Consider the following 27481-nt stretch of genomic DNA (forward strand, 5'->3'; position numbering starts at 1 on the left):
CGTGGGTTTCTTCCAGGTGCTCCAGTTTTTTCCCTACAGTCCAAAGATGTGCAGGTTAAGTGAATTGGCCATGCTAAATTGCCCATAGTGTTAGGTGCATTAGTCAGGGGTAAATGTAGGGAATGGGTCTGGATGGGTTACTCTTAAGAGGGTCGGTGTGGACTTGTTGGGCTGAAGGGCTTGGTTCCACACTGTAGGGAATCTAATCTAATCTAAACATGTTCTCTGACTGGGGGAGATCCACCTGCACAAACAGCACGGCCAAGGTAATGTGTGAATCACATTATATGTAACTTAATGCCATGTTGAAAGAGATGCAAGATCCTTTGACGCAGATCAGACAAGCTGAAGAGCTTCACACATGGTACGGCCATCTGGGAAGCGATGTCAAGTCAAGACTTCTTCATTTCTCTGAAAAATCACATTGCATAGAAAGGGCTGTGACAGACAAAGGACAGATTGGCAACGGCAACAGGGACTGTGTGCTTGCTCCCAAAAGCACTAACTCTTGTTGCAGTTCTGCTCTACAGGCAATGTAGAGAAAATATAAACCCGCACGATTAGAGCATCTTCAATAAGTTCTGGGCTCAAAGAGCCATGGTACAATACGAGCATGCATAGAGAATTAGTCAAAGGATAGGAAGTAGAGAACGGGTATAAACAAGGCACTTTTAAAGTTAAAAGCAAAGTCTTGTGGATGCTGGAAATCTGTTATAAAAAAACAAAGTGGAGAGAGAGAAAGAGAGTAAATGTTTCTCTGGGACTCACTTTTAGTGCTGGGCAGACTATGACTAAAGAAGTGCAGCAAGGAACAGCTTTGGACCTCGGCTATTTACAACCAGATTAATAATTTAGACAAAGAGTTTAAAATTAATATTTGTTGACAATACAAAGCTGTGAGGAGGACACAAAGAAGCTGCAGTGTGATTAGACAGGTGAGCCTGGAACAAGGTGACAGACGGAGTAGATTGCAGTTAAGCGTGCAAATGGAAAAGGTGACTACTTTGTAAAAGGTGTGAAAGTTGTAGATGATGTTCAGGGAGACTTGGCTGTACAGAACAGAGTTTGCATAACAAGTGCAAACAGCTGTGTGCTGCTGCAGTCTCCTGAATGGGGAGCAGACTTTAAAAGCTCCAAGCCCCAGAAGAAACGCGTTTGATCAATTAACTGAATAATCAATTATCCGAACGAAATAGTGCCCTCCTATCAAGTTCGGATAATCGAGGTTCCCCTGTATTGGTATAATTCTATGGGTATTTGATGAGACCACATCTAGAATACTATGCAAAGTTTCGCTCTCTATATTTAAAGGATGGATATATTGGAGGTCATTTAGCAAAGGTTCACTAGGTTGGACCCTGGGATGACAGGATTGTCTTATGAGCAGGTGAGTGAATTGGATTATAGTCTCTTCACTTGAAAAGAATTATAGGTGGTGATCTCACAGAAATACGCACAGTTGGAAGGGATTTAGTAAGATGAACACAGAAGGTGTTTTCCCCACAGGCTGGGAAATCTGGAACATGTGAGACTCAGGAGAAAAGGCCAATCATTTCAGACTGAGATGACAGAAGAAACTTCTTCACCCAAAGGGTTCTGAATTTTAGGACTTGCTCAAGAGGGTCATGGATGCACCTTTGCTAAATACTTTGAAGGTTACAACAGACAGGGTAGAGATTCTAAAGCATCCCATGACGGACAAATTATTTTGTGAAGTGTGATCGTTGTTGTAACAAAATACGCAGCCGATTTTCACACATCAAGTCCTGACACCAATCTGATCACCAATCTTCCATTTTTATTTGAAGTGACGTTGAATGAAGGATGCTGGTACTTATGGCCTGACTTGAATTCCCACGTTATTTATTAAAATAGGATCTTCTACACCCACTTGACAGGGTAGACAGAACCTCTTAACGTCTCATCTGAAATAAATGGGTACTTCTGACAGTGCAGCGCTGCCTCCGTACTGCACAGGGTGTATCAGCCTGTATTTCCTGATCAAGCCTCGAGAATAAAGACTGAACCCAAAATCTTCCAAATCAGGAGGCAGGAAACTGCTTTCCATGGAGTCATGAGTGACAATGCCTCTATGGTCACCACTGGCTTATTCAGAGAGTGCCACAAGCAGTTCAACTCATGGATACATCACAGAAACCTGACCATCCTTTTGCTTTACCCCAAACACCATCGACTAAGCTCAGACTGAGTGTGCACTGCTGGGAAGCTCAGCTCCAAACAGCTACATAATTCAACCGGGCCTCGGTGGGAGATAGCAATCCCTTAACTGATAGTGATGAAATAAACACCGACTTACTGAAACAACCTGGACGGAATAGGAAAAGTCTACAACTTGCCAACACATGGGAGCTGTTTTTACTGTAAATACAATGCCCTGTGCCAAATATATATTTTTACATAAACAGACAGCTACACAGGACAAATCTATAGTCTAGAGAATATGGACTAAGTCAAACTGAATTCAACACGTCTTTCTATACTCACTGTTAAAAATGGATGCCTTGTGTTCTGTAAGACCCTGCTCTCTGTAACAGTGTGAGCGACTTCATCCTATAATGAGACAAAACCAAGCATTAGTGATTTTAATTTTATCCACTTAACAAATTCAATGGGGCAGGGGTTTCACCCTGGGGCATAGGTTTTACAGGCACAGCCCCTCTCCGGCGCACAGGTTTTACAGGCACAGCCCCTCTCCGGCGCACAGGTTTTACAGGCACAGACCGTCCCCCAGGGCACAGGTTTTACAGGCACAGACTGTCCCCGGGGGATAGGTTTTACAGGTACAGACTGTCCCTGGGGCATGATCTTCGCAGGCAGTAGTTGTCCCTGGGTCACAAGTTCAACTATCGTTGTCCTGCCGGGAGGACAAATAGGTTGTTTCTGTGCAGTATCGTCCATGATCTTACACAGAACAGAGAATCCATGGCATTGGCAAGGCACCAATAAGTGAAGGAAGACATCGCTGAATGTCAAAGACCTACTCATCCTTGAATGTCACACAACACTTTGGTTTGCTCTTCAAAGTTCTTGGAAGAGGCAAAGAGCAAGTTGACCATCAGTTAAGAACCATGCGATTGTGTACAGGAGAGATAGTGCGTTTTCCACAATTAGCATGTGGAGGTGTAGCTAGGGAGGGGTGTGTCTGTCTGTCTGCCTGTCTTGGGGATGGGGAGCAAGGCCAAAAAGTCATGGAATGACATCAAGGAATATGGACCCAACCAGGATTGGCGATCTGGTTTGGGGGGTCATATTGAAAGGAAAAGGACAAAGAGATCAATGAGATTAACGGAAATACTGAACTGTGCTACGTGTGGAGGTGACGGCATCACTCTGACAGACGGAGATGGAAACTGCCAAACTTTTCTTCATTAAAGCATCCCCAAAGTCAACACTTACTTTCGCGATTATTACTTCTTTCCGTAGAATTTTCATGGCGTAGTACCTGCCCGTGGCCTTTTCTTTCACAAGGATAACTTTGCCGAAGGTGCCCTTTCCCAGTAACTTCAAATAGTCAAAATCGTTCATTGTCTGGAATGAGAAAGGACGGCACCAAATTTAGTCATACCGCTTGGCTGTTCAGGAAGAAGACTAAAAGGTTACATCATTGGAGGCCTGGACTAAAAAAGCTCAAATTGTTGATGCTTTGTTTTACCCATAAAATTAAACCCCCTCCCATCACTCAAAGAAGCTGCACTGCAATCACTGTGGAACTCAGTAGAGACAGAGGTGCAGATTATTCCTCTCCCAATGGGTGCACTGGAGCCTAATGAATTGCAGGCACAGCAATGGCCCTGGCTCAGCCAAGGTTATACATCATCCTGCCCCCCAAACCCAGTAGCACCAGCTAAACATGCAAAATCCTACTTGTTCAGACTTGCTAATCTTAAAACTAATCAAATAGTCAGGTGGGAACCAACCCAATCTAACTGGATGTCAATCTGGAGGAGGGGTGGAAGGGATGCAGGTTCACAGTGTGAAAGGTTCATCATTAGGGCTCCTGTGGTGTGTCACCTCTGGGTGAAGATCCAAGGCTAAGTTTCTCCTGCCCCAGACCTGGGACATTACTTGCCTGCACTTTGATTAAAAACATCGAAAGGCTTGGGGAACTTGCCAAAATGTCCGACACCTCTGAGTGTGCACCCTGCCAAATGAACCCACGTACTAACCACTTTATTCCTGGACTTCAAAATCGACACTTCCATCTCTTCCATCCCCGAGCTGTCACTGGGTGAGCCAGACTTGACGTCCATAGCATCGTCTCCGGGCTCCTGATGTTTCAAGCTGTTTGCAACAGTCTGGATGGCTCTTGTCCATTCCTCTCTAGAAAACACAGTGGTGTGTATGTGGTCAGCGATGGCTGTCCCTCTGCAGCCGGAAACTCCCCAAGTGGGCAGATTACGCTGTTCGTCCTCAGACAACCAACCAGATCGTGGCTCGACAAGCAACACACAGAATGCCCAGCACAGAGCTCCCCTATAAAAGTAGTGCGACATTCCCAATTGTCGTGCTGAACAGATTTCATGGCTGGATCATTCATATTTCTTTTAGTAAAACAATGAAACCATTTCGAATGGCTACCTCACTGAAAACAAGTATCGATCCAGATTTTCTCAAGGTTTGGCCATCCACACTTTCTCCCTCGCACAGTTCAATCAGTACCATTGCCCAGGAAGAGTGGGTATCTGGAACTCAAGGTGATAATGGAGTTTAAAAACAGGGAAGCTGTCCTGCAATTGTATAGGCTGCTGTGAGGAATTACTGTGTACAGTTTCAGTCTTACCTAAAAAGGCACTGGAGGGGGTGCAGTGGATGTTCACTAGTTTGATTCTGGAGTTGACAGAGTTGGCTTATGAGGAGAGATTGAGTAAATTGGGATTATACTTACTGAAATTTAGAAGACCTTACAGTGATCTTACAGAAACATATAGAATTAAGAATGGAACAGGTAAAATAGGAGCAGGGAGGTCATTTTCAATGGCAGGTGACACTAAAAACTAGGGAGCATGGCCTCAAAATAAAGGAGAAGCAGACTGAGCTGAGGAGGAATTTCTTCATCCAAAGGGTTGCGAATCTGTGGGATTCCCTGCCCAATGAAGCAGTCACGGCTACCTTGTCAGATATTTTTAAGGCACAGATAGATAGATTTTCGAACAGTGTAGGAATTTAAGGTTATGGTGAGCGGGCGGGTAAGCGGAGTTGAGCCCACAGAAAGGTCAGCCATGATCTTATTGAGCAGGCTCAGTGGAGCAGGCGGCCTACTCCTGCTCATGTTCTTACAGAAGGGGGTGGTCCATTGAAAAAGTCAAAAACTGAGCCTGTTTAGTTTTGTTCGGTGAGGGTACGAAGGGATGGGGAACCAAGGCACTCAACTGGAGCCAAGACACATGCTGTGACCCAACTGAATGGCAAAACTAGCCTGACAGGCCAAAGAGCCTCCTAATCCCGTGGATCACTCCATGTCAAAACTTCACGGAAATGACCCTGGAGCAAGTGCTGCTCAGTCACTGAGTATCTTGCTAAATTAACAGCCAACCACATTACTGTGGGTCTGGAGTCACACGTAGGCCGGACTGGGTAAAGACTGCAAATTTCCATCTCCAAAGGACATAAGTGAACCGAATTTTTTTTTTGCTACAATCCAGTGGTTTCTTTACGGTGAATGAGAGCAGCATCTTGTTACAGATTTATTTTTCAAATGTATTTTAAAACTTCCCCAGCTGTTGTGTTGGGATTTGAGCCAATGTCCTTGACACCACCGAATTATCACAATTAAACCTCCGAATTATCACAATGCTATTGTCCCCTGTGATGGAAGCTGCCAATCAACACAAGAGATAGCAAGCTGCACCCCATCAATATTGGAGTATGCTTCCCCCAATTTATCTTCCCAGCCCTGGCCTCACCGCTCGTCTGGTGTGTCAACATGGAAGGTCCTCTCAATTACTGTCGTCCACTGTAAGCACCGGATGATGAACGTGTTGGGTCTTGGCCGTTCAGTCTTCATTAGCTGGCATTCTATTCGAGCAGAGAGAGATAGCGAGAAATTACAGGTCTGAAGGAAGGTTAAATATTCCATAGAATGTACAGCACAGAAACAGACCATTCCACTCAATTAATTGATGCTGGCTTTTCTGCTCGGTACTGCAGCTCATGTCACTACTAATAACATACCCTGTTTGTGTCTTTCCCATTATTGAGCAGACCGTGATATAATGGTAACAAAACTGAATTGCTATCCCAGGGGTGCAGGCTGTTCAAAGACCAACAGGTGGAATTTTAATTCAATTCATAACTCTAGAAAAGAAACCTAGTCTCAGTGATGGTGACCCATGACAACTATCATTGATTGTTGTAAAAACCCAGCTAATTTATTCGTCTCTTTTGATCTGGCCTGGCCTTCCGTTAACTCCACAGTAACATAACTGGTATCTTAACCGTGTCAAGCAATGGCCAAGCGAACCACACAGCTCAAGGGCAATTAGGCTGGTCTTGCCAGTGATGCCCACATCCCATGAGAGGTTCTACTGCAGTTGAGAATGTGGCGCTGGAAAAGCACAGCCAGTCAGGCAGGCAGCATCTAAGGAGCAGGACAATCGACATTTTGGGCATAAGCCCTTCATCAGGAATGAGGCTTGTGGGCCAAGGGGGCTGAGAGAGAAATTTGGGGGGGAGGGGGAAAGAGGGGAAAGTGTGGTTTAGCTGAGAATGTGATAGGTAGATGAAGATGGGGGTGAAGGTGATAGGTCGGAGAGGAGGAAGGAGTAGATAGGTGGGAAGGAAGATAGACGGGTAGTACATGACAAGAGATGGTGTCACGTTGGAAAGTTGGGTTTGGGATAAGGTGGGGAGAAGGGAAATAAGGAACTGGTGAAATCCACATGGATCCCATGTGGTTGGAGGGTCCCAAGGCAGAAGACAAGGTGTTCTTCCTCCAGGCGGAGGGTGGGAAGGGTTTGACAATGGAGGTGGTTCAGGGACCTCCTAATCTTCCACTTTTAGACCCTCCAAGCACATGGGATCAATGTGGATTTCACCAGTTTCATTCCTGCCCCACCTTCCCACCTCCTCCACCTTCCTTCCCCCCCCCCCCCCCCACCCCCCCAAATCCCAGATCAAACCTTCCAACTTGGGACCCCCCTCATGATCTGTCCTAGTTGTTCATCTTTCTTCTCACCTATCCACTCCACCCTCCTCTCCGACCTATCACCTTCACCTGGGGTGAAGGGCCTATGCCCGAAACATCGATTCTCCTGCTCCTAGGATGCTGCCTGATCTCCAGCATCTGCAATCCTCACTTTCTCCTCAAAGAAAATCAGCAACCTTGTGTGAAAATATCTCAATGACTAACAACCAAATTAACTAAGTAACCCAAACAAAATCCTGTCACACTGTCCAGTAGTACCACTATAACACAACGGCAGCTAGTTTCACCCAATAAGTGGAAACATTTAAATAAAAGCCAAAAGAACTGCAGATGCTGTAAATCAGAAACAAAATAGAAATTGCAGGAAAAGCTCAGCAGATCTGGCAGCATTTGTGGAGAGAAATCACAGTTAACACTTTGGGTTGACTGACCCTTCTTCAGAACAGAATTTGCGTTGAAAGTGGAAACATCTTCTCTGTCGTTACTTTATCAAATTCTTTAATAATTTTGAATTTGAAGGTGACTCTTGGAAAAGAGCCCCAGCTTTTTAGTATTCCTGGTATCTGTTCACTGAAATCCTTGGCATGTTCCCTGCTCAGAGTGATTCAATGCGATTCAGGATGGTGGATTTATCTGTTGTTGTTCACTGAATCACAGAATTGTATGTTGCCCAATTGGAAAGCCCACTGTGGCTTTCCAAGTGGGTATGACATCTTGGTGTTTTTTTCCTGCCTTTTCCCTGAAACACCACACATTGTTTCTATTCAAATAGCTGCCCAATGCCTTTTGAATGTTTAAACTGAACCTGCCTCTACCACTTCCAGGCAGTGCATTCCAGATATTTAACTGCTCGCTGTATGAAAAGGCTTTTTGTCACATTGCATTTGCTTCTTTTGCAAATGACTTTAAAAATAGTGCCCTCTCATTCACAGTTTTTTTTTGTGACTAGGAATAGTTTCTGCCTGCTTACAATTTTAAAAGCTTACATCAAATCTCGTCTTCATCTGCTCCTCTACTAGGAGAGCAGTACCAAACGTCTCCAGTCCATTTTCACAGCTTAAGTTTCTTAACCCTGGAACATACCCCTGCATGTGTGCCAAAGTGTCTATATCCTCCTTAAAGTGCGGCATCCAAAATTGTATGTAATGCTCAGACTCAGTTTAACCAGTGCCCTATTCATGATTTAGCATACCCTCCTTACTCTTGTGATCGGTGTCTCTACAATAAAATCGAGGATACAGTTTACTTTGTTAACTGCACTCTCAATCTATCCTACATCTATCTACTTTTCTTGGGTCACTCACTTATTGAAAGAATCAGAGATTGCTAATGCCCAGTGAACAGGAAGAGAAATTGTTTTGTTCAAAACTCTAATGTCTTGCATAATTTTTCTTAAAAATGAATAATTTGCTGGACTAACGACATAGATGCCAACCAAATACCAGCTGACCATAAATTCCTACAAAGTCCTGGCCAACAATAACCAGAGGAGGAGAAAACTTTATGCCATGCTCCTGCAATGCGAAACTCCTTCATAGAATCCCTACGAAGCAGGCCATTTCACCCATCATGTCCACACTGACCCTCCAAAGAGCTGCCCCCTATTCTACCCCTGTGGCTAACCCACCTAGCCTACACCGCCCTGGACACTATGGGCAATTTAGCATGGCCAATCCACCCTAATCTACACATCTTTGAATTGTGGGCGGAAACCAGGGCACCTGGAGGAAACCCACGCAGACACGGGGAGAATGCCTGTGTGGAGTTTGCACAGCCTCCCAACAGTGGAATCGAAGCCGGGTCTCTGGTGCTGAGAGGTAGCAGTGCTAACTAGTCAGCCACCTTTTGTAGGGAGCATGCCAGCTAAGCCAACACAAATGATGAGGAGATAAGATCTCTACCTCTGAACAAAGGAGACCATCAAAACTCAATACTGTTTGACTTAGTGCAAATGCTTCCACAGATGTCTACTATTAAACAATGATTTCAGACAAAGGAACATCAAAACCATCAGGTTAGCCGGTGTCTCCAACCGAAGACCCAGTCACGTGATAAACTACTAGTTTGTTTGAATTATTTCTTACTGTATAGCTTTGACTTTTGTCAGTCAGCTTGTAATACAAAAAGAGCAAGCAGTTCCAGAGTTAGCCAAAAAGCTAACACCTTTTCTCAGAAGTCTGATTTCTGGCAAGAAACTGGCACGTTGCCTGAGAGGTGAACTCGATTCCCAGCATCTCGAGGAGTTTCGCTCCCTACAACATATTTGGTCCTCAACAGAAGAAGAAATGGCAGAACCTGTAAGAGCATCGATTTGCAGAGGGATCTGGGTGTGCAGGTCCACAGATGGATGGTGGTAGCACAGGTAGAGAAGGTGGTAAAAAAAAAGGCTTATGGCATGCTTAGCTTCATTGGAAATAGACAAGTTATGCTGCAACTTTGTAGAACTTTAGTTAGGCCAGACTTGGAATACTGCGTACAGTTCTAGTCACCACACTACCAGAAGGATGTGGATGTTTTGGAGAGGGTATACAAAAGGTCTACCAGGATGTTGCCTCGTACAGGAACTTTAAAAGAAATGCTTAAAACAGGTTTTTCACATGAATAATGAACAGTGCCTGGAATGAACTGCTGGTTAAGATGGTGGAAGCAGACAATAGTAGTGTTCAAGAAGCACCTGCATGAATACATGAATAGAAAGGGAATAGAGGGATACGGATCCTGTAACATCAGACAGTTTTAGAATGGAAGGGCAAAATGCGGCAGTTCAGGCTCGGAGGGCCGAAGGGTCTGTATTCCTTTTTATAAATGCACTGAGAAATTTTACTGACACTCCTGTCCTGCTCAAAAAACAACCACACAGTTTGCTCAAGACATTTCAATGTGACTACTATTAACAAAATCCCAGCATGGGTAAATGGAATTGCACCCAATATAGGAGTCGTCGTCATTTCAGAAAACATTATGGTCAGGGGGTAGGCACAAATGTTACTGGCAAGGGCAGTATCTCTTGGCCATTCTTAGTTCCATTAAAGAGGATGCTGGCGAGTCAAATTCTTGAAGCACTGCAATGTGCTATTGCAGGTGCTCTCACAGTACAGTAACATGGTGAAAGATCTTGGATTGTGAACCAGGTTAATGACGACAACCAAGATCTTTCACCATGTTAAAGTCATAACAGGAGACTATTTAGGAGCAGGCAGAGGATCTCTGATAAGATCACAGCTGGCCTGATTACAGTCTCAACTCCACATTTCTGCCCACCCTGGATATCATTTGACTGCCCCTGTCATACAAGATCCTGTCTACCTCTGCCTTAGAGTAAAACTCAGGGACCCTGCCAGTGCACTTCTCTGGGAAGTTGGGCTGATCTGGGGCTTCGAGTGGATATTGGTGGTGATGTCACCCAGATGAGAGACGTTACACTTTTTGGGGGGGGGGGGATCCTGCCAGGAATGAGAAACATCAGCGAGTCACTTGCACAACTCTGTTCATGCGGGGAGTTCTAAAATTTTGATGCAGCAACCACAAAAGGAACAACAGCATGTTACCACACTAGGATACTGTATGACGTGGAAGGGGAAGTTGTGTGCTAGAGGTGGACACTTCAACTAATATGTCACTGCCCACAAAGGCTCACCTGCTACAGAGAAGTTGTTTAATGGTGGTAAACAGTGATCTGCGCTCTCAGGCTTCTCCTTGTAGCCAATAAAAGAACCATCTGATTTCAACAGGAAGTACCTTGGCCTCCAGGTTTTAATGTATTCACCTGCAAATGAGAAAGAGGTGAGCAAGGTTATATCAACTTTCACTCCATACGTCAAATGGCCTTACCACTGTGCGCCTAGGGCAAATGGCACTTTAAGACTTGCAAAGATTGGACTGCATGCCAGCCCTCACACAACTGAAAATGGGTTTATGCTCACGGCATCACTAGATAATGGGTAACGCCTGTTTAAGAGAACTCATTTTGGTAAACCATTTGGATAAGCAGCTACATTCACTGACTGGTCCAGAAGCTCCCACTGAACGGAAGACCTCCATTTTCCAGCAAGCCTTCTAAGATCAAAGAATTGTCAGTTTTTAATTAAAAAGGAGAGAGGTGGGCACAGTGAAAGCACAGTTGCCATTCATAGGGCACAGCTAATGAGCCAGTCTTAAATAATAAGTCACACCAAGAGCTTAGCCAGCAAATTCAATATCATCGCTGCTCAGTGTTGTTGAAAATCAAAGATATAAGCCTATTTGGAGAGAGTGGGCAGGCTCAGGACTTAGATAACGAACGCCCAAGAGAGCAGCAAAGAGGGGTTTAATATATTTTGGCATCTTTAAGATTACATCTCATATGATACAAAAGTAAGGGCTTTAGAAGAATAATATTTATGCTATATACTAGATCACTGGTTCAGTCTAGGTTGGAGCATTATACTGCAACCTCATTTCAGAGGGATAAAGGAGCTTATGCCTGGGGTCTACTGACCAAGGGGATGGAGCGGAACACAATACTGTGAGCTGGAGTGTAAAGGGAGCAAGAACTGGAAGGTTGTGGATAGGTTTGCTGCGCAGCCAGCCAGACGAGGACACTGCAGTGGTCCCAAGTCAACCCAGGTCAGCGTCAGACAATTGTATGAGATTTAGATCTTGTGGTTCTCACACACTCTGTTGGCAGTGCACATTGGGCATTACTCTCCCCAACATGTGGGGAGATGGCAGCATCCTGGTCACGTCACTAGATAGCTAATTCAGAGACCTGGTCTAATGCATCTGCTCAAAGATGTGCAATTGAAAGGTGGTTGCAGCAATGGCAACCATAAAATTATCAGTGACAACTGTAAAAATGAATCAGATTCACTGATGTCCTTTAGGTAAGGAAATCTGCCACCCTTAACTTATGGCATCTTTATGGTCTGGTCTATAAGAGTCCTGATCCAGTGTGGTTGGCTCTTACTGCCTTCTGAGATAGCCTAGTAAGCCATTCAGTTAAAGGGGCAATTAAGAATAGAGAACCAATGCTGGCCTCACCCCCACGTGCCATCAAAGATTAAGAGGAGAAAAAAATGGATCCCCACTTCCACCAGCCTACCTCCCTAACTTCCAAATCACCAATATTTAACGTTACATTAGGGAATTGAATAGAACTAGAGGACATACCAAAAACAATGAACACCTTTACCTCATCCCATCAAGGTTTAATATCCCAAGGTCCTTCATTAAAGCATTCCCACATAATCTGATACCGAGCCACACAAGATATTAGGGCGAATGACCCCAGGTTTGGTCAAAAAGGTAGATTTTAAGGAGCATCTCAAAAAGGAGGAAAGTCAAGTGGAGGGGTTTAGGAAGAGAATTCCAGAGCTTTAGCACCTGGGTGACTAATATCAAGGATCAGCAATGATGGGGTAAAGGAAACAAGAGGTCAGAGTTCTCAAAAAAAAATCTTTAAGTGAAGTTCAATAAACAGACATGTAAAAGTAAAATGACAAGTTGCTCAAGCAGTTTTTAAAAAATATAAATACAGTACTCCAGTTTTCCTGAGCACCTGATATAAATCATTGACATGAAAGCAACTAAAATATTTAGCATGATCCCTGGGCACGCACTCTTTTAGAAAGGAAAACCAAAACAAGCAGACAGTATTGATGGGATACCCGTGATATGAAACTTTAGCCAGGAGGACTCTCATTAGTACGCAGAGCAAGCAGAGATCTGTCTAAAGGTGCTCAAAAGTAGAAGGATTTGTAAGTAAATTCGGCTGCCCTTGTATGTCTAGGTGATGGAGGACAGAGCTTTGGAAGGTGGCTGCTCAAGAAACCTTAACTTCTTATCATGGGTTATTGCAGTAAAGGTTGCAATATCCTGAATGCACTAGGATGGTGTGGGACCGGTAAATGCTAGCAATTAATCAATTTAACTAAGCATGGGACTGACCACAGCCGGTTCTTTGACTATGTCAGACTGGCAACATCAGTCTTGCGCTGCAAACTTAAAACTACGTCACATTCATTTAAATAATTGCTAATGTTCAAAAACACAATTGTGGCCATCAACACTCTACATACACTGAGACATGGTCAACCTCTCAATGATAATGCCATGCACCAGTGAGGACTTAAATTTATTTTAATCATGGGCCTTGACTTCAAGTGTTAAGGTCCTTGTGAGAGCTTGAGACCCAGTTGTAAAGCATAAAGGCTGTAGCTTTTAAGGTTCACATCAATGTGGGTGCAGGTTTTGCAAGGAATACTGCATTTTGTAAGCAGGTGACAGATGAATCTACATCTAGCAATCACAGAGCATTTGTATTTGGGGTTTGGGGGTGGAAGGGGGAAAAGAATCAGAGATGCCAACTTGAGAGCTTTCTGGGATGTTGGGAAACATCAATTTTACTCTGTAATTATGTGGAGGCATCCCCGAGGCTAGACATCACACTCACCTCTTTTCTGAAGCCATCCTTCCTTGACAACTGACACTTCATTCATATTGGTACCAAAATATTCTGAGGAAAACCCAGTTTCACTTAAAGACACTGGAGGGGCACCAGCCTGACCCCAATGACAGGATCCTTAGCAACGCACCCTTCTTCCCAAACACAGCACAGATTCTGGTGGAAGAGGAAGTGGTAAGTGTTAGTGAATGGAGGAACACCCACAGTTGGTAGAGAACAGCATGCGCATGCAGACCCTCGCAAACATATCCCTCACTGCAAACAAAACTGAGTTTTACATCCATCATTTCCCCAATAGTGAGAAATATTCAAATAGTTTTTAAAATATTTTTATTAAGAAATATATTTTCTTTACAAAACTATAAAATTAGATTCAATTCCCTGCAGTGTGGAAACAGGCCCTTCGGCCTAACAAGTCCACACCGACCTTCCAAAGAGTAACCCACCCAGAACCATTTCCCTCTGACTGATGCACCTAAAGCTATGGGCACTTCAGCAAGGCCAACTCATTTAACCTGCACATGTTTGGATTGTGGGAGGAAACCCACGCAGACTCGGGGAGAATGTGCAAACTCCACACAGACAGTTGCCCAAGGCTGGAATCAAGGCAGCAGTACTAACCACTGAACCACTGTGCCGCCCCTATAAAAATTATAACAATTACAACAGACAAACTACTACCATACTCTACAAATCAAAACTACACTCATTACAAATCTATGAGTAAATAAATAACACCACTCAGCGTAACCACACTGAAGCTCCCAATCTTCGGAAGCATTAATTATTACACCCGTATTTATTCGGGATTCTTCCCAGGGCACAAGGCTCACCAAACCTAATCATTGTGGCTAAACAAATGCCCCAATTAAAATAGCAGACAAATCTGCATCCAGGTAACTCAAAAAGGGCAGCCACGTCTTATTAAAAAGTTCTGTTTTATAGTGCACAGTGTTTGTGAGGAAATCCACAAGAGTGCGTTCCATAATTAAGGAAGGTGTTGCCCAAGTACCACTAGAACATGACCTGCCCCACGTGGGGCCCAAACATTTTAGACCACTGCTACACCACTGTGAAAGATGCCTACCGCTCCATCCCCAGCCCTCATTTCGGAAACTCTGACCACAATGCCGTGTTTCTTCTCCTGGCTTACAGGCAAAAGCTCAAGCAGGAGACCCCCCCCCCCCCCCCCTCACGGATACAGGCCCAGTGCTGGTCGGAGGAGGCAGAGGATCAACTCCAGTGCTGTCTGGAATTGGCTGATTGGGCCATGTTCAAACAAGCCACAGGTACCTTAGACAAGTATGTCACCACCGTCCCAGACTTTATCGGCAAGTGTGTGGAGGACTGTATACTGAGGAAGTCAATCCGGGTGTTCCCCAACAGGAAATCCTGGATGAATCAGGACATACAGAACCTGCTAAAAACCAGGCGTGAGGCCTTCAGATCAGGGGACCCACTCAAATATAAGGAATCCAAGTATGACCTCCGCGGAGCCATTAAGACAGCCAAGGACCAATACTGATTCAAACTAGAGACCCAGAGAGACACCCGGTGTCTATGGCAAGGACTGAATGACATCACAGATTCTAAAAAGAGACGGTGCAAGATAGCGGACAATGACCTCACTTCCCAGATTGTCTCAACACCTTCTATGTTCGCTTTGAGCAGAATTTCAGCAGAGAGGTAAAACCTATTCCAACAAGTCCTGATGAACTTGTCCCAACAGTCACTTCATCAGAGGTCAGATCAGTTTTCCTTCGTGTGAATCCAAGGAAAGCGATGGACCAGACAGAGTACCAGGTCATGCACTCAAAGCACGTGCAGATCAACTGGCAGAAGTCTTCTCGGACATCTTCAAACTCTCCCTCCAGCAGGTCACTGTCCCTGCCTGTTTCAATAGGGCCAACATCATCCCTGTGCCTAAGAAGGCTCATGCAGCACTTCTCAATGACTACCGCCCACTGGCCCTAACTTCAGTGGTCATGATGTACTTTGAAAGGCTGGTCATGGCATTAATCAACACCAGCCTCCCCACTACTCTTGACCTACTCCAATTTGTCTATCAGACCAACAGATCCACGTCAGATGCCATATCACTTGTCCTTCACTCCTCCCTAGAATATCTTGACACCAAGAACAGCTACGTAAGAATCCTACTCATTGCCTACAATTCAGCCTTCAACACTATTATCGCCTCGAGACTAATACTAAACTTAGTGATCTCAGACTAAGCCCTACTATCTGCAAGTGCATCCTCAGTTTGCTGACCCAAAGGCCACAATCAGTGAAGATTGGACACAATATTTCATCCTCACTAACACTCAACACTGGGACCCCCCAGGGGTGCGTACTCAGCCCCTTACTGTACTCACTGTATACCTATGACTGCGTCGCCAAATACCAAAGTATTATCATTTACAAGTTCGCTGATGACAATACCATAGTTGGTCGAATCTCAGATGGAGATGAAACAGACTACAGGTGGAAGATCTGGAAAAATGGTGCACTGAGAACAACCTAGCACTCCATGCTGGCAAAACCAAGGAACTCATTGTTGACTTTCAGCAGGATGTTACTCATGCCCCCCCCCCCCCAACACATTAACAGCACAGAGGTGGAACAAGTGATGTGTGTCAAGCTCCTGGGAGTGGTCATCCACAACAATCTTTCTTGGACTCTTCATGTGGACACTGGCTATAAAGACCCAACAATGTCTCTTCTTCCTCAGGCAGCTGAGGAAACTTTGCATGATAGTGAATACCCTTGCCAACTTTTATAGGTGCACCATCGAGAGCATTCTGTCTGGATGTATCACTACCTGGTATGGCAATTGTACCATTTAAGATCAGAGATGGTTACAGAGAGTGGTGAACTCGGCCCGGACAATTACAAAGGCCAACCTCCCATCTACAGAACCCATCTACCAGGCCCGCTATCAAGGAAAGGCCGCCAGATTACTCAAAGATCCATCCCACCCTGGCAATGTTCTGCAGTCATTGTTTTTAACCCCAATGTTTTTCTCCAGCCTCTACCATCGGGGAGAAGGTACAGAAGCCTGAACACACGCATCAGCCGGTTTCAAAACAGTTTCTACGCTATTTTGTTAGAATACTGAATGGACTCAAACTCTTAGCACTCGCCTGTACCTGTGTTTTTTATAACTACGTAACTCTGATCTGCCTGTACTGGTCGCAAGACAAAGCTTTTCACTGTGCCTCAGTACACGTGACAATAAATTCAATTCAATAACTTTCATCACCCCAACAGGCCCAGAGGGTTCTCAGACACCCAGCACATCAAAATGTTCTTCCTTGCATAGTAAGCGAGAATGTTAAATAGCTTCTTCCCACATGTGTCTAAGGAAGATAAATGCAACAAGCCCAAGAGGAGATACCGGGCCTACCTTCACTTCGCTCCCCAACCCCTGCTATTACTCCAGTCACAGCACTCCGTTACCTATGAAGCTTGTGGCCACAAACAATGAGTGAAGGTACCTGTGCTTAGTTTGCACTCAGGACACATTGGAGATGCTTCCTTTTTCAATTTCACAGGACGATCTGGAGCCAAATAGGCCCTATAAAGAACCTTCAATTGCATGGGCATCCATACTGGTGGTTCATTTGACTGAAGGACATCATGACCACCCCCTCAAACAGGTCTCCCAAACAGGAGACTCCCCTAGTTGCCCACAGTTTGAGTCCAGGGTCCATCATCCCTGGCCAGAATCCCAGTGTACCAACTATAGGGGTAAGAAAGAAGGTTTTAGATAAATTGCCCTCACTCTGACGCATTGCTCTCCATGCTTTGACTATATTAATAATGATTGGATCCTGACAAGTTTTCCATAATGGTCCTCATCTTACCCATAAACAACAGACTAGTAAGGGGGCACTTTGCCTGGGAGGCCTTGATATCCAACCATATTGATCTCGGGTCCTCACAAGCCCAGTCACTTGCAAAGGACAGAAGAGAGCTTAGTTGGTATCTCTTAATTTCTGGGAAGTCTACTCCTCCCAACCCTTGAGGTAACTGCAATTGTAATTCACCTTCAATATCAGGTATTCCCTTAAGATTCCCTCTCCCATGGGCATAGCCTCTGAATTTGAAAAATTGATCTTATATCCCCAAAAAAGAGTCAAATAAATTAATACATTGTTTTAAACAGGAAACAGAAACTGCCTGGTTTGGTAAGAAGAGGAGAACATCATCTACATATAACGTAATCTTGGGTGCCCTTGATCCCACTTACGGGGCAGCTGTATTAGGGTCTTCACGGATAGCCTCTGTCAGCAGCTCAATCACCAATATAAACAGTAGTGGTGAAAGGAGACAACCTTGCCGACTGCCCCTACCACTACTGACTTTACTGGATCTTACACCATTGGTGAGAACTGCAGCCAGAGGGGCCCTACACAGGACCTCCACCCATCTGACAAAGACCAAACCGTTCCAGACTATAAAAAGATATGGCTACTCCACCCAATTGAATGCTTTCTTTGCTTCTAAAGAGATCCCCAAACCCTGAACCAATCCTTGCTGACACACTTGGACTATATTCAGTAATCTTCTCATATTATTGCAGGGCCGACAGCCTTTTATAAAACCAGTCTGGTCCTCTCTAACAATATAGGGCAACATCATCTCCAATCACAATGCAAGTGTCTTGGATAAAATTTTCAAGTCCAAATTTAACAGCGGAAGAGAGTCATAGAGATGTACAGCACAGAAACAGACCCTTCAGTCCAACCTGTCCATGCCGATCAGATATCCCAACCCAACCTAGTCCCACCTGCCAGCACCCGGCCCATATCCCTCCAAACCCTTCCTATTCATATACCCATCCAAATGCCTCTTAAATGATGCAATTGTACCAGCCTCCACCACTTCCTCTGGCAGCTCATTCCATACACATACCACCTTCTGCCTGAAAAAGTTGTCCCTTAGGTTCCTTTTATATTTTTCCTCTCTCACCCTAAACCTATGCCATCTAGTTCTAGCCTCACCCTCCCCAGGGAAAAGAATTTGTCTATTTATCCTATCCATGTCCCTCAATTTTGTAAACCTCTATAAGGTCACCCCTCATCCTCTGACGCTCCAGGGAAAAACAGCCCCAGCCTGTTCAGCCTCTCCCTGTAGCTCAAATCCTCCAACGCTGGCAACATCATTATAAATCTTTTCTGAACCCTTACAAGTTTCACAACATCTTTTCAATAGGAAGGAGACCAGAATTGCACGCAATATTCCAACAGTGGCCTAACTAATGTCCTGTACAGCCGCAACATGACCTCCCAACTCCTGTAGTCAATACACTGACCAATAAAGGAAAACATACCAAATGCCTCCTTCACTATCCTATCTACCTGCGACTCCACTTTCAAGGAGCTATGAACCTGCACTCCAAGGTCTCTTTGTTCAGCAACGCTCCCAAGAACCTTACTCTTAAGTGTATAATCCCTGAGATTTGCTTTCCCAAAATGCAGCACCTCACTAAATTAAAATTCATCTGCCACTTCTCAGCCCATTGGCCCTTGGATCAAGATTCCATTGTAATTGAAGGTAACCTTCTTCGCTGTCCACTACACCTCCAATTTTGGTGTCATCTGCAAACTTACTAACTGTACCTCTTATGCTCGCATCCAAATCATTTATACAAATGATGAAAACCCAGCAGCAATCCTTGTGGCACTCCACTGGCCACAAGCCTCCAAGTCTGAAAAACAACCCTCCACCACCACCCTCTGTCTTTTACCTTTGAGCCACTTCTGTATGCAAAATGGGCCCATATAAAGCACAGTCCTCTGGGGTCTTCCCTTTCTTGAGAATGGGAGAGATGTTACCCTCTCTCAGGGATGGTGGGAGGCAGTCATGACTGTATGAATATTTGTACATGTCCAGCATTGGCCCTGACATGATATTTATAAATTCTTTGTCCAACTCACTTGAGAGACCATCAGGGCCGGGTGCCTTCCCTTCCCTCTTTGGAGCTGTCTTACTGCCTCCTGATTCTCTTGCACTGTCAAAGGGGCGTTAAGAGGAGACGCCTGTTCCGAGGTCAAACCTGGAACATTCAGATCCTTAAAAAAAGTCTCCATCTTAGCCCACCTATCTTTGCAGCATTCTGACTAATATAGCTCAGAGTAAAAATGACAAAATGCTGTATTGATCCTTTCAGAGTCACCAGTAAGAATCCCAGTGTCATCTCTAATGGGTGTAATGGATTGGAGGGCGCTCTTTTTCCTGGTCAGTTATGCCAGGTATTTGCCGAGCCTATCCCATGCTCAAACAGCCTTTGTTTCGTGAAAGAGAGTTCTTTCTTCGCTGTCTGAGTGAGCATGGAGTTCAAAGAAACCTGGAGAGCTGTGACTCACTGCAATTTAGTCACCGATGGCCTATCAATATGTGCTGTCTCAGCTGTCTTCAACCGTACTTCAAGCAGATGTTGCTGCTGTCCCTTCTGTCACTTCCAGCTGGCTGAATAAGAGATAACTATCCCCCTAGCATCGGCCTTAGCAATATCCTAGAGTATAGCTGTACCCAAACCGACAGCCAAGAACACTTTAAACTCACTCGAAGTCCTCAACAAACTTACTGTCCTCGAGAATGAAATGATCCATTCACTAATGCCGGGAACCTGTTCCATGGCCCTTAATCTCCACCTCCAAATATGGCTATGTTTCCAATTTTACAGGACATCACCAAACCTAGAAAAACCGAGGGTGCTAGATAAAGGTCAATCCTGATGTGACACTTGTGTGGATTAGAGAAAAAGGTGAAGTCCCTACCCGTGGGGTGGAGACATCTCCAAACATCCACCAGCCCCCAAATCTACACAAAGGTCAACCAATTGCTTGGATTGCAGAGAGGTATTTGGGGAACCTTTGGGCATTCTATCCACTGTGGGGGCCATGAGGCAATTAAAGTCTCCCTCTATGATAATGTGTCGCCTTCCAAAGGCAATCAGCCTCCAAAGTGCATCAGTCAGGAATCTGAGGGGGTGTGTCAAGGGACAGTAGACATTTAGGATGCCATACTCTTCACCATGTATTAAAGCTTTAAGAATTATAAACCACCCATATTAATCTTTAACTTGATCTAATTATTTAAATGGGAGACTCTTCTGGACAAGTATAGCCATTCCCCTGTTCTTAGGAAAACACCCGATCAAACCTACCCTGCTCTAACTTTAGGTGCTTCTTATCATCAAGATGAGTCTCTTGCAACAGGGCAATATCAACCATCTCCTTCCTGAGACTCGACTGGTGAGTGACTCCCCTTAATATTCCAGATGCACCATTTGAGGAGACATTTAGCCATCTCCCTCTATAACAACTCTTAAGCCCCTGAGAGGAAGAACCCAACTCACAACATGCCGCGTGGAAGTAAATGAAGACTCAGAATCTAAACAATACACACACTAAAACTATATTAACAAAACTTGCAAAAACTACCTCTACTAAAAACCAACTAAACCAAACCAATTACAACATACAATAAACTCGATGGGAGACTCTTCCCCCTGCCCACAGGGGGCGCTTACACTACCCACATATACCTCCATAACTCCTTCTTGCTTGAGCCGCGCCCCAAACTCAGGCAAAGGATAAACAACAACAATAAGTATTATGGACTAAGAAGTTAAAAGTGGGCACTTTACCCATCCCCAACCCTACACTGACCTCAATAAAAGAAAACCAACAACAATTTCTGCAATAAAATAATAAAGAAAAAGGGGATGTGCGCGAGGTAAAGAAACAAATAAAGGGAAATAGAGAACCATTATTGTCCATGCTCTTTGGACCATCCGGTCTATTTCAAAGTGTCCAAAACGTTCTTTGCTTTTTCTGAGGAGTCAAATACATGCACAGACCCTTCATGATTAAAATAGAGCACAGCCAGGTACCTGATGAAATATTGAATATCCTGATCCCTCAGTCTCTTCATCTCATCAAAAGGACTTCCTCTTGCGGATCACGGCTGCAGAAATGTCCTGCAGGGCCTGTGGATCTGGAGGCTTCCATTATCTTTTGTTTGTCCCTATAGGACTGGAATCGCACTAGGACCAGGCGGCGGCACTGGCCCGAACCAGGCAGGGGGCACTAGTCCTAACCGGGCCTGCACACCACCAGCCGGTGAGCTCTCTCAATCCACACCCGTCCTGCCTTGGCCTCCCAGCCCAGAAATCGCAGCAGCCATTCTTTGAGAAAGCTGGCTGGCTGCTTGCCTTCCTCTCGTCCCGACTGCCCGATATTTTTTCTTCGACCCCAATTCTCAAGGTCATTGACCTGTTCTACTAAGGTCTGTACCTGCTTCTCCATGGCCTGGATACGTCTCGCCAAGGACTCGACCACAGTCTCTGACATCATGGTCCGCTGCTCGACCTCCTCCACTCGCTTCCCGAGACTCTGCAGCTCCTGCTCCTGCTTCTGCAGCATGGCCAAGATCGGCTGAAGCCTGGCGTGATTCTCTTCAATCGATGCCTCAATCTTCTCTCGGAGTCTCATGAACTCTGCAGCCAGGCCTTGTTGAGTAGGGGAGTTCATTGGGATTTTGGGGGAGGCCACAGTTGCAGCTGTGGGCATGTCCGACACTGCCTGGGGGAGGGATGTTCTGCCTGTTGCAATTTATTCTGTCCTTTGCCTCTAGTCATCTTCCCTTACTTTTAAAAAAAAGGTAAGCAGCAACTCTACTAATATTAAGCTATTGAGTTTCTTCAAAATAGCTTAGCTGGAGAGGGTAAAAACACCACTGCGCCCGAGTTATGGTGCAGAGCCCAGCAAGACAGACCTGTTAGATCGCCTCCCAACTGAGTATTTGGGAGTATTTTAAACTTTGACTCTCAAGGAAGTGGAGTCCAGGTCTGAGCTTCAGTCTCGACCTCAGAAGCAAAACCCAGAGAACTGTGACCTCTGTTTTTTTTTTGGTTGTTCATTTCAGTGCAGGGTTTTGTGAAGATTTCTTTTGCATGGACATATGTGCGATATCTTAGAGGTTGTGACTTTTCAGTGGCGCTTGTGGTTACTGCAAGACCAGGGAGTGCATGAAACTTAGAGGGAGCCGTTACCAGGAAACACAGCAACAAAGGGAACTAAGGCCAACTGGCTCAACAAGCCTGCCTCATGACATGATGAGCGACAACTATAAACACTCCAGCTCTCTCACTCAGCCTGTGAGCAGGTTCGCTCTCAAGTCAGGTGGGGGTTAAGATAATAAATCTCAGCCAGTAAGTGATAAACACCCCCCTGACCACCACAAGACACGACCGTTGCTCCATTGTCCATAGCTGTGGTCACCTTGAGATCGTCAGTGTAAGGGGAGCTCACAATAACTGCGCTAGGATAGCCCAGTCTCGGTGGGACCCTGCACACAGACACCAGCTTTCAAGCCGGGCTCCAAAGCTCTGGGAAACGACCTATACGCTGAAAGGCTGTGTTACCAAAGGAATCACAGCACAGGTCACTGGGGAGCTGTAACCGGGGAACAACCGTCAGGCTACACAAAAAGAGAAAGATTGGACAGCACTCATCAGAAGCTCAAAATAAAAACACCATCCACACAAGGAGGCTGTGAAAGATCCCACGACACCTATTTCAAAGAGCAGCTGGAGTGTCCTGGCCCAGCACCAACACCCCCCTCCCACCCCCGCCCTGTCCAATATCACAAACAAACAAAAGATCGGGTCATCACCATACTGTAGGTTGTGGGATCTTGCTATGCACAAATGGTCTGCTGCATTCCCTAAACTACTGTGGCAACTCTTGATTGGACGTTAGATACTTTGGGAAACCAGATGCCTCATTCTGTGCTATTTTATAGAATCACAGAATGTGGGAGCAGATTATTCAGCCCATTGGGTCCACACCGACCCTCTGAAGAACATCCCACCCAGACCCCCCCTGTCCCTGTAACCCTGCATTGCCCATGGTTAATCCGCTTAGCCTGCATATCCCTGAACACTATGGACAGTTTAGCATGGCCAATCCACCCTAACCTGCACATTTTCAGACTGTGGGAGAAAACTGGAGCATCTGGAGAACACGCAAATTCCACAGACACAGTCACTCAAGGGTGGAATTGAACCCAGGTCCCTGGCGCTGAGAGACAGCAATGTTACCCACTGAGCCACCATATGCTGTATCAATGCTTAGAAATGATCTTTTACATAAATAATTTGTTCACCTCTCTGCTGGCTTCTCGAAGCTCCAAGTATTCGATGGTTCTTGTGTTTGATGGTCACACGTGCCTTCTTTTCCAGATCCTCAAAACTGCGAAAATGTCGCCACCTTCAGTAAAGGGGCTGGATGAGGGAGGAAGGAACGACAGGTGATCAGAGACCCTCATGCTAAACTGGCAACCGCTACAAGTTGGCTAAAAGAGGCTGCTTGTTGCTTTGCCAAGCCTCAGCTAGCTCTCGCCTCCTCGACACTCCGAATGCTGGCGAGTCAAAAGGTCCAGGCTCCAGGGCCCCAAACTGTAAGTTCGATGCAAGAACCAGCATTAGCAGGGAGCTCAGATGGCTCACTGAATAACGCGAGGTTCTTGGAAGAGCAGAAGCAAAATAATGCAATGATTTAAGATATGCAGATACAGAGGGGGCCGGGACAGCTCAGAGACCCAGACTGATCCAGGCCACTAATCACACTCAGCCTCAAAATTCCAGATTTTAAAAATGCAGGGGATGTGTTTACGTGCACTGGCAGGTGATAGAACAGCAGAAAGTGTATTCAGTGGATAAGGTTTCACTCAGAGGGTTAGCAATGGCCATGTGAATTAAAACTGAGCTCAATTAAACTGAAAGCACTCACTGAACCACAGCTAACAGCCCAAGTAGTAGTCATTCAGCCCTTGGTCTATATGGGAGCTTGGTGTGCACTAATTTACTCTCAATGCAGTGATAGCTGCTGGATTAAACGTAGAATTTCCTTTCTTATCCATCAGGTGGTTTGTCTGAGTACTCATGAGGGACAAGAGTGGGCAATTTGTGACTGGTTTATGAAATCTCTGGCTTGTCCAGGTTGTAGTGAAGGGAAAGGAGTGGAAATGGAAGGAGGCTGAGGGACATGGAGATGAATCCACTAAGAAAGGAGGGAGGGAGTGACCACTGCTCTAACAGCCCTGTGCTAATGTCCTTTCACAGTATTTGTTTTAAACTCTTGATCCTTCCCCCTCATCTCAGACTCTCCAGAGGCATTCTGTCAGGGTCAGCGTTTACATTTGCTACAATATCTGCTCAAGGGGGCAAACTGCTGTATTTAATGGCAATGACTTCTAATTATCACCAAACATTTCAGTGCATTAACCTAACCACAAAGATCCCACCGTTATTGGGAGCAACAACTCTGAATAAGTTACTGCTTGTTTGGACAACTGCACCGCCAAAATCCCAGAGCGTGGAATCATTTTGGTTTGGCCTAGCAGACTTCATGTGGGCCCCCTGCACAAATTCACAATAAGCAAATTGGGGATTTGGAAAACACGGCTGTGATCTTCATGCAGACTGCAGTAACAAGATACTAAAAATGCAAACACCTCTCTCTGTTTTGTCAATGACTCATTCTTTCACTGTGACTTACTCTTCTTCCTCAGAATTCAACCACAGAGCTTCCAGCTGAAGTTCAAAACGCGAGAATTCCGATTGCATTGCTTTCGAACAGCACAACAACACTTGCATTTCTGTAGCGCCTGTTGGGGACACAGGCAGGCCAAATGGAGTACTTTTGAAGTGTAGTTCCTGGTGAGCTGCAGGAACCACAGTAATTGAATTGCTTGCAGCAGTGAGATCAACCAAAAAAAAACGCAATGAGATCATCAGATGATCAACACTTTTTCTTCCCAAAATAAAAAAGTGGATTGAAGAATAAACATCTCCCACGACATCTATCAGATCACCTCCTGCTCTTATTTAAAACAGCGTCGCAGGATCTTTCAAAACAGCGGAGTGTACACTGGGGCTCCTGAAATAACGAGGAGCGCTGCTGCTGGGCTTTTGCGGGAAAATATTTCCCAGAGGAAGCAGAGGGATTTTGGACAAGAACAATCCGTCTTTGCTGCAAATAGGATGACTCAGGAGCAGCCTAAAGGAAATAATGGACGCGGAGACATACAGATATTCAAAAAGATGACCAGAGAGGTTTTAAGGACAATGTTACAAGGAGGAAAAACAGATGGAATGATTCAGTGCCAATCCCATCGGTCTCTGTTCCCTAGTTTCTGGGAAAGTGCTGATGGTAAGTGGGATGGGGTGGCATCTTAGGCCTTAAGGGTCTGAAATTTCCCTTGCTATCAGAATGTTGCATTGTTATTTAGAAGGAGCATCTGATTTTTTTTTTTAAAAAGAGGGGGACTTCCATAAAAATATGTTGTGGTTCTGTTCGCCGAGCTGGGAATTTGTGTTGCAGACGTTTCGTCCCCTGTCTAGGTGACATCCTCAGTGCTTGGGAGCCTCCTGTGAAGCGCTTCTGTGCTGTTTCCTCCGGCATTTATAGTGGCCTGTCTCTGCCGCTTCCAGTTGTCAGTTCGAGCTGTCCGCTGTAGTGGCCGGTATATTGGGTCCAGGTCGATGTGTTTGTTGATAGAGTCTGTGGATGAGTGCCATGCCTCTATTCCATAAAAATAACTTTTATAATTATTGCTCCATATCCACCTGCTGCATTCAACAGCTCAAACCTCTGCGCTCAGGTCTATTCCGTGAGATTGAATGTACCAGGAGATGGGCATGGTGATTATATCACTGGCCTGATAATCCAGAGGCCCAGGCTAATGGTGTGGAGAACATTGGTTCAAATCCCGACAGGGCAGTTGGTGGAATTTAGTTTTGATGAATAAAACTCTGGAAGTGAATGGTTGTCTAGGTAATGTTAAACACGACAGCCACTACCTAACGTTGCAAAAGCTAACTGGGTTTGCAAATCCCCTTTAAAGAGAGCAATCTGTTGTCTTTACCTGGTCTGGCTTACACATGACTTCAGACTCTCAGCGATGTGGTTGACTCTTAATTGCTATTAGAAACTGCCTCAATTTGAGAACAATTAGAAGATGGACAAAAAGTATTGGACTTGCCAGCGACCCTTGCAAGAATTGTTTTTCAAAAAAATTGTTCATTTGTTCAGGAAAGTTGGACAGAACAAAAGGCCCACACACCAGACTGCAGTGTGCCTCAGTGACAATCCCCACCTTTCAATCAATGAGCAGGCTCTCTCACATTTTCCAAAGTTTAATCACTGACTTCAATGTGTGGCTGGATACTCAACATCTACAACTTCTAATAATTGTACATGAATTACAATTCTTTAAAATGGAAGCTTGGGAAATTCCCCAATCTCCATTTTTGCTCACAGTCATAGAATCATGTTGTACAGCACAGAAACAGAACCTTCAGTCCATCTTGTCAATGCTGACCTGATATTCTATGTTAATCTAGCCCCATTTGCCAGCATTTGGACCATATCCCTCCAAACCCTTCCTATTCATATACCCATTCAGACGCCTTTTAAATGTTGCAATTGTACCAGCCTCCACCACTTCCTCTGGCAATTTATTCCATACACACAGCACCCTCTGAAAAAGTTGCCTCTCAGGTCCCTTTTAAATTTTTCCCCTCTCACCCTCTAGTTTGGATTCACCTACCCTCAGAAAAAGACATTGGCTGTTCACTCTATCCATGCCCCTCATGATTTTGTAAACTAAAGGTCACCTTTCAGCCTCCGACGGTCCAGGGAAAATGGCCCCAGCCTAGTCAGCCTCTCCCTGTAACTCAAACTCTTCAACATGCTTATAAATCTTTTCTGCACTCTTTCAAATTTAAAATCTTTACGACAGTAAGGAGACCAGTATTCCTGTATGCAGTATTCCAAAAGTGGCCTAACCAATGTCAT

At 45.0% G+C, this 27481-nt stretch overlaps 1 protein-coding gene across 6 annotated transcripts in view; it reads right to left on the minus strand.

Annotated features, from left to right (window-relative positions):
• The window catches only part of LOC140454515 (RAC-beta serine/threonine-protein kinase), a 98086-nt gene that overhangs the window by 18865 nt on the left and 51740 nt on the right, over positions 1-27481 (minus strand). For 4 of the 6 annotated variants that reach the window (XM_072549316.1, XM_072549317.1, XM_072549321.1 and 1 more), the window contains 7 exons: positions 23787-23904; positions 13596-13763; positions 10803-10931; positions 5925-6036; positions 4188-4341; positions 3418-3549; positions 2506-2571 (listed from right to left, as the gene is read on the minus strand). In XM_072549316.1, coding sequence (XP_072405417.1) covers positions 2506-2571; positions 3418-3549; positions 4188-4341; positions 5925-6036; positions 10803-10931; positions 13596-13641 — 639 coding nt within the window. In that variant the 5' untranslated portion in view covers positions 13642-13763; positions 23787-23904. The remainder of the gene's footprint in view (positions 1-2505; positions 2572-3417; positions 3550-4187; positions 4342-5924; positions 6037-10802; positions 10932-13595; positions 13764-23786; positions 23905-27481) is intronic. The other 2 variants (XM_072549318.1, XM_072549319.1) reach the window with 1 other exon arrangement.

Source organism: Chiloscyllium punctatum, chromosome 29, assembly GCF_047496795.1.
Source record: "Chiloscyllium punctatum isolate Juve2018m chromosome 29, sChiPun1.3, whole genome shotgun sequence".
Classification (NCBI taxonomy): Eukaryota; Metazoa; Chordata; class Chondrichthyes; order Orectolobiformes; family Hemiscylliidae; genus Chiloscyllium; species Chiloscyllium punctatum.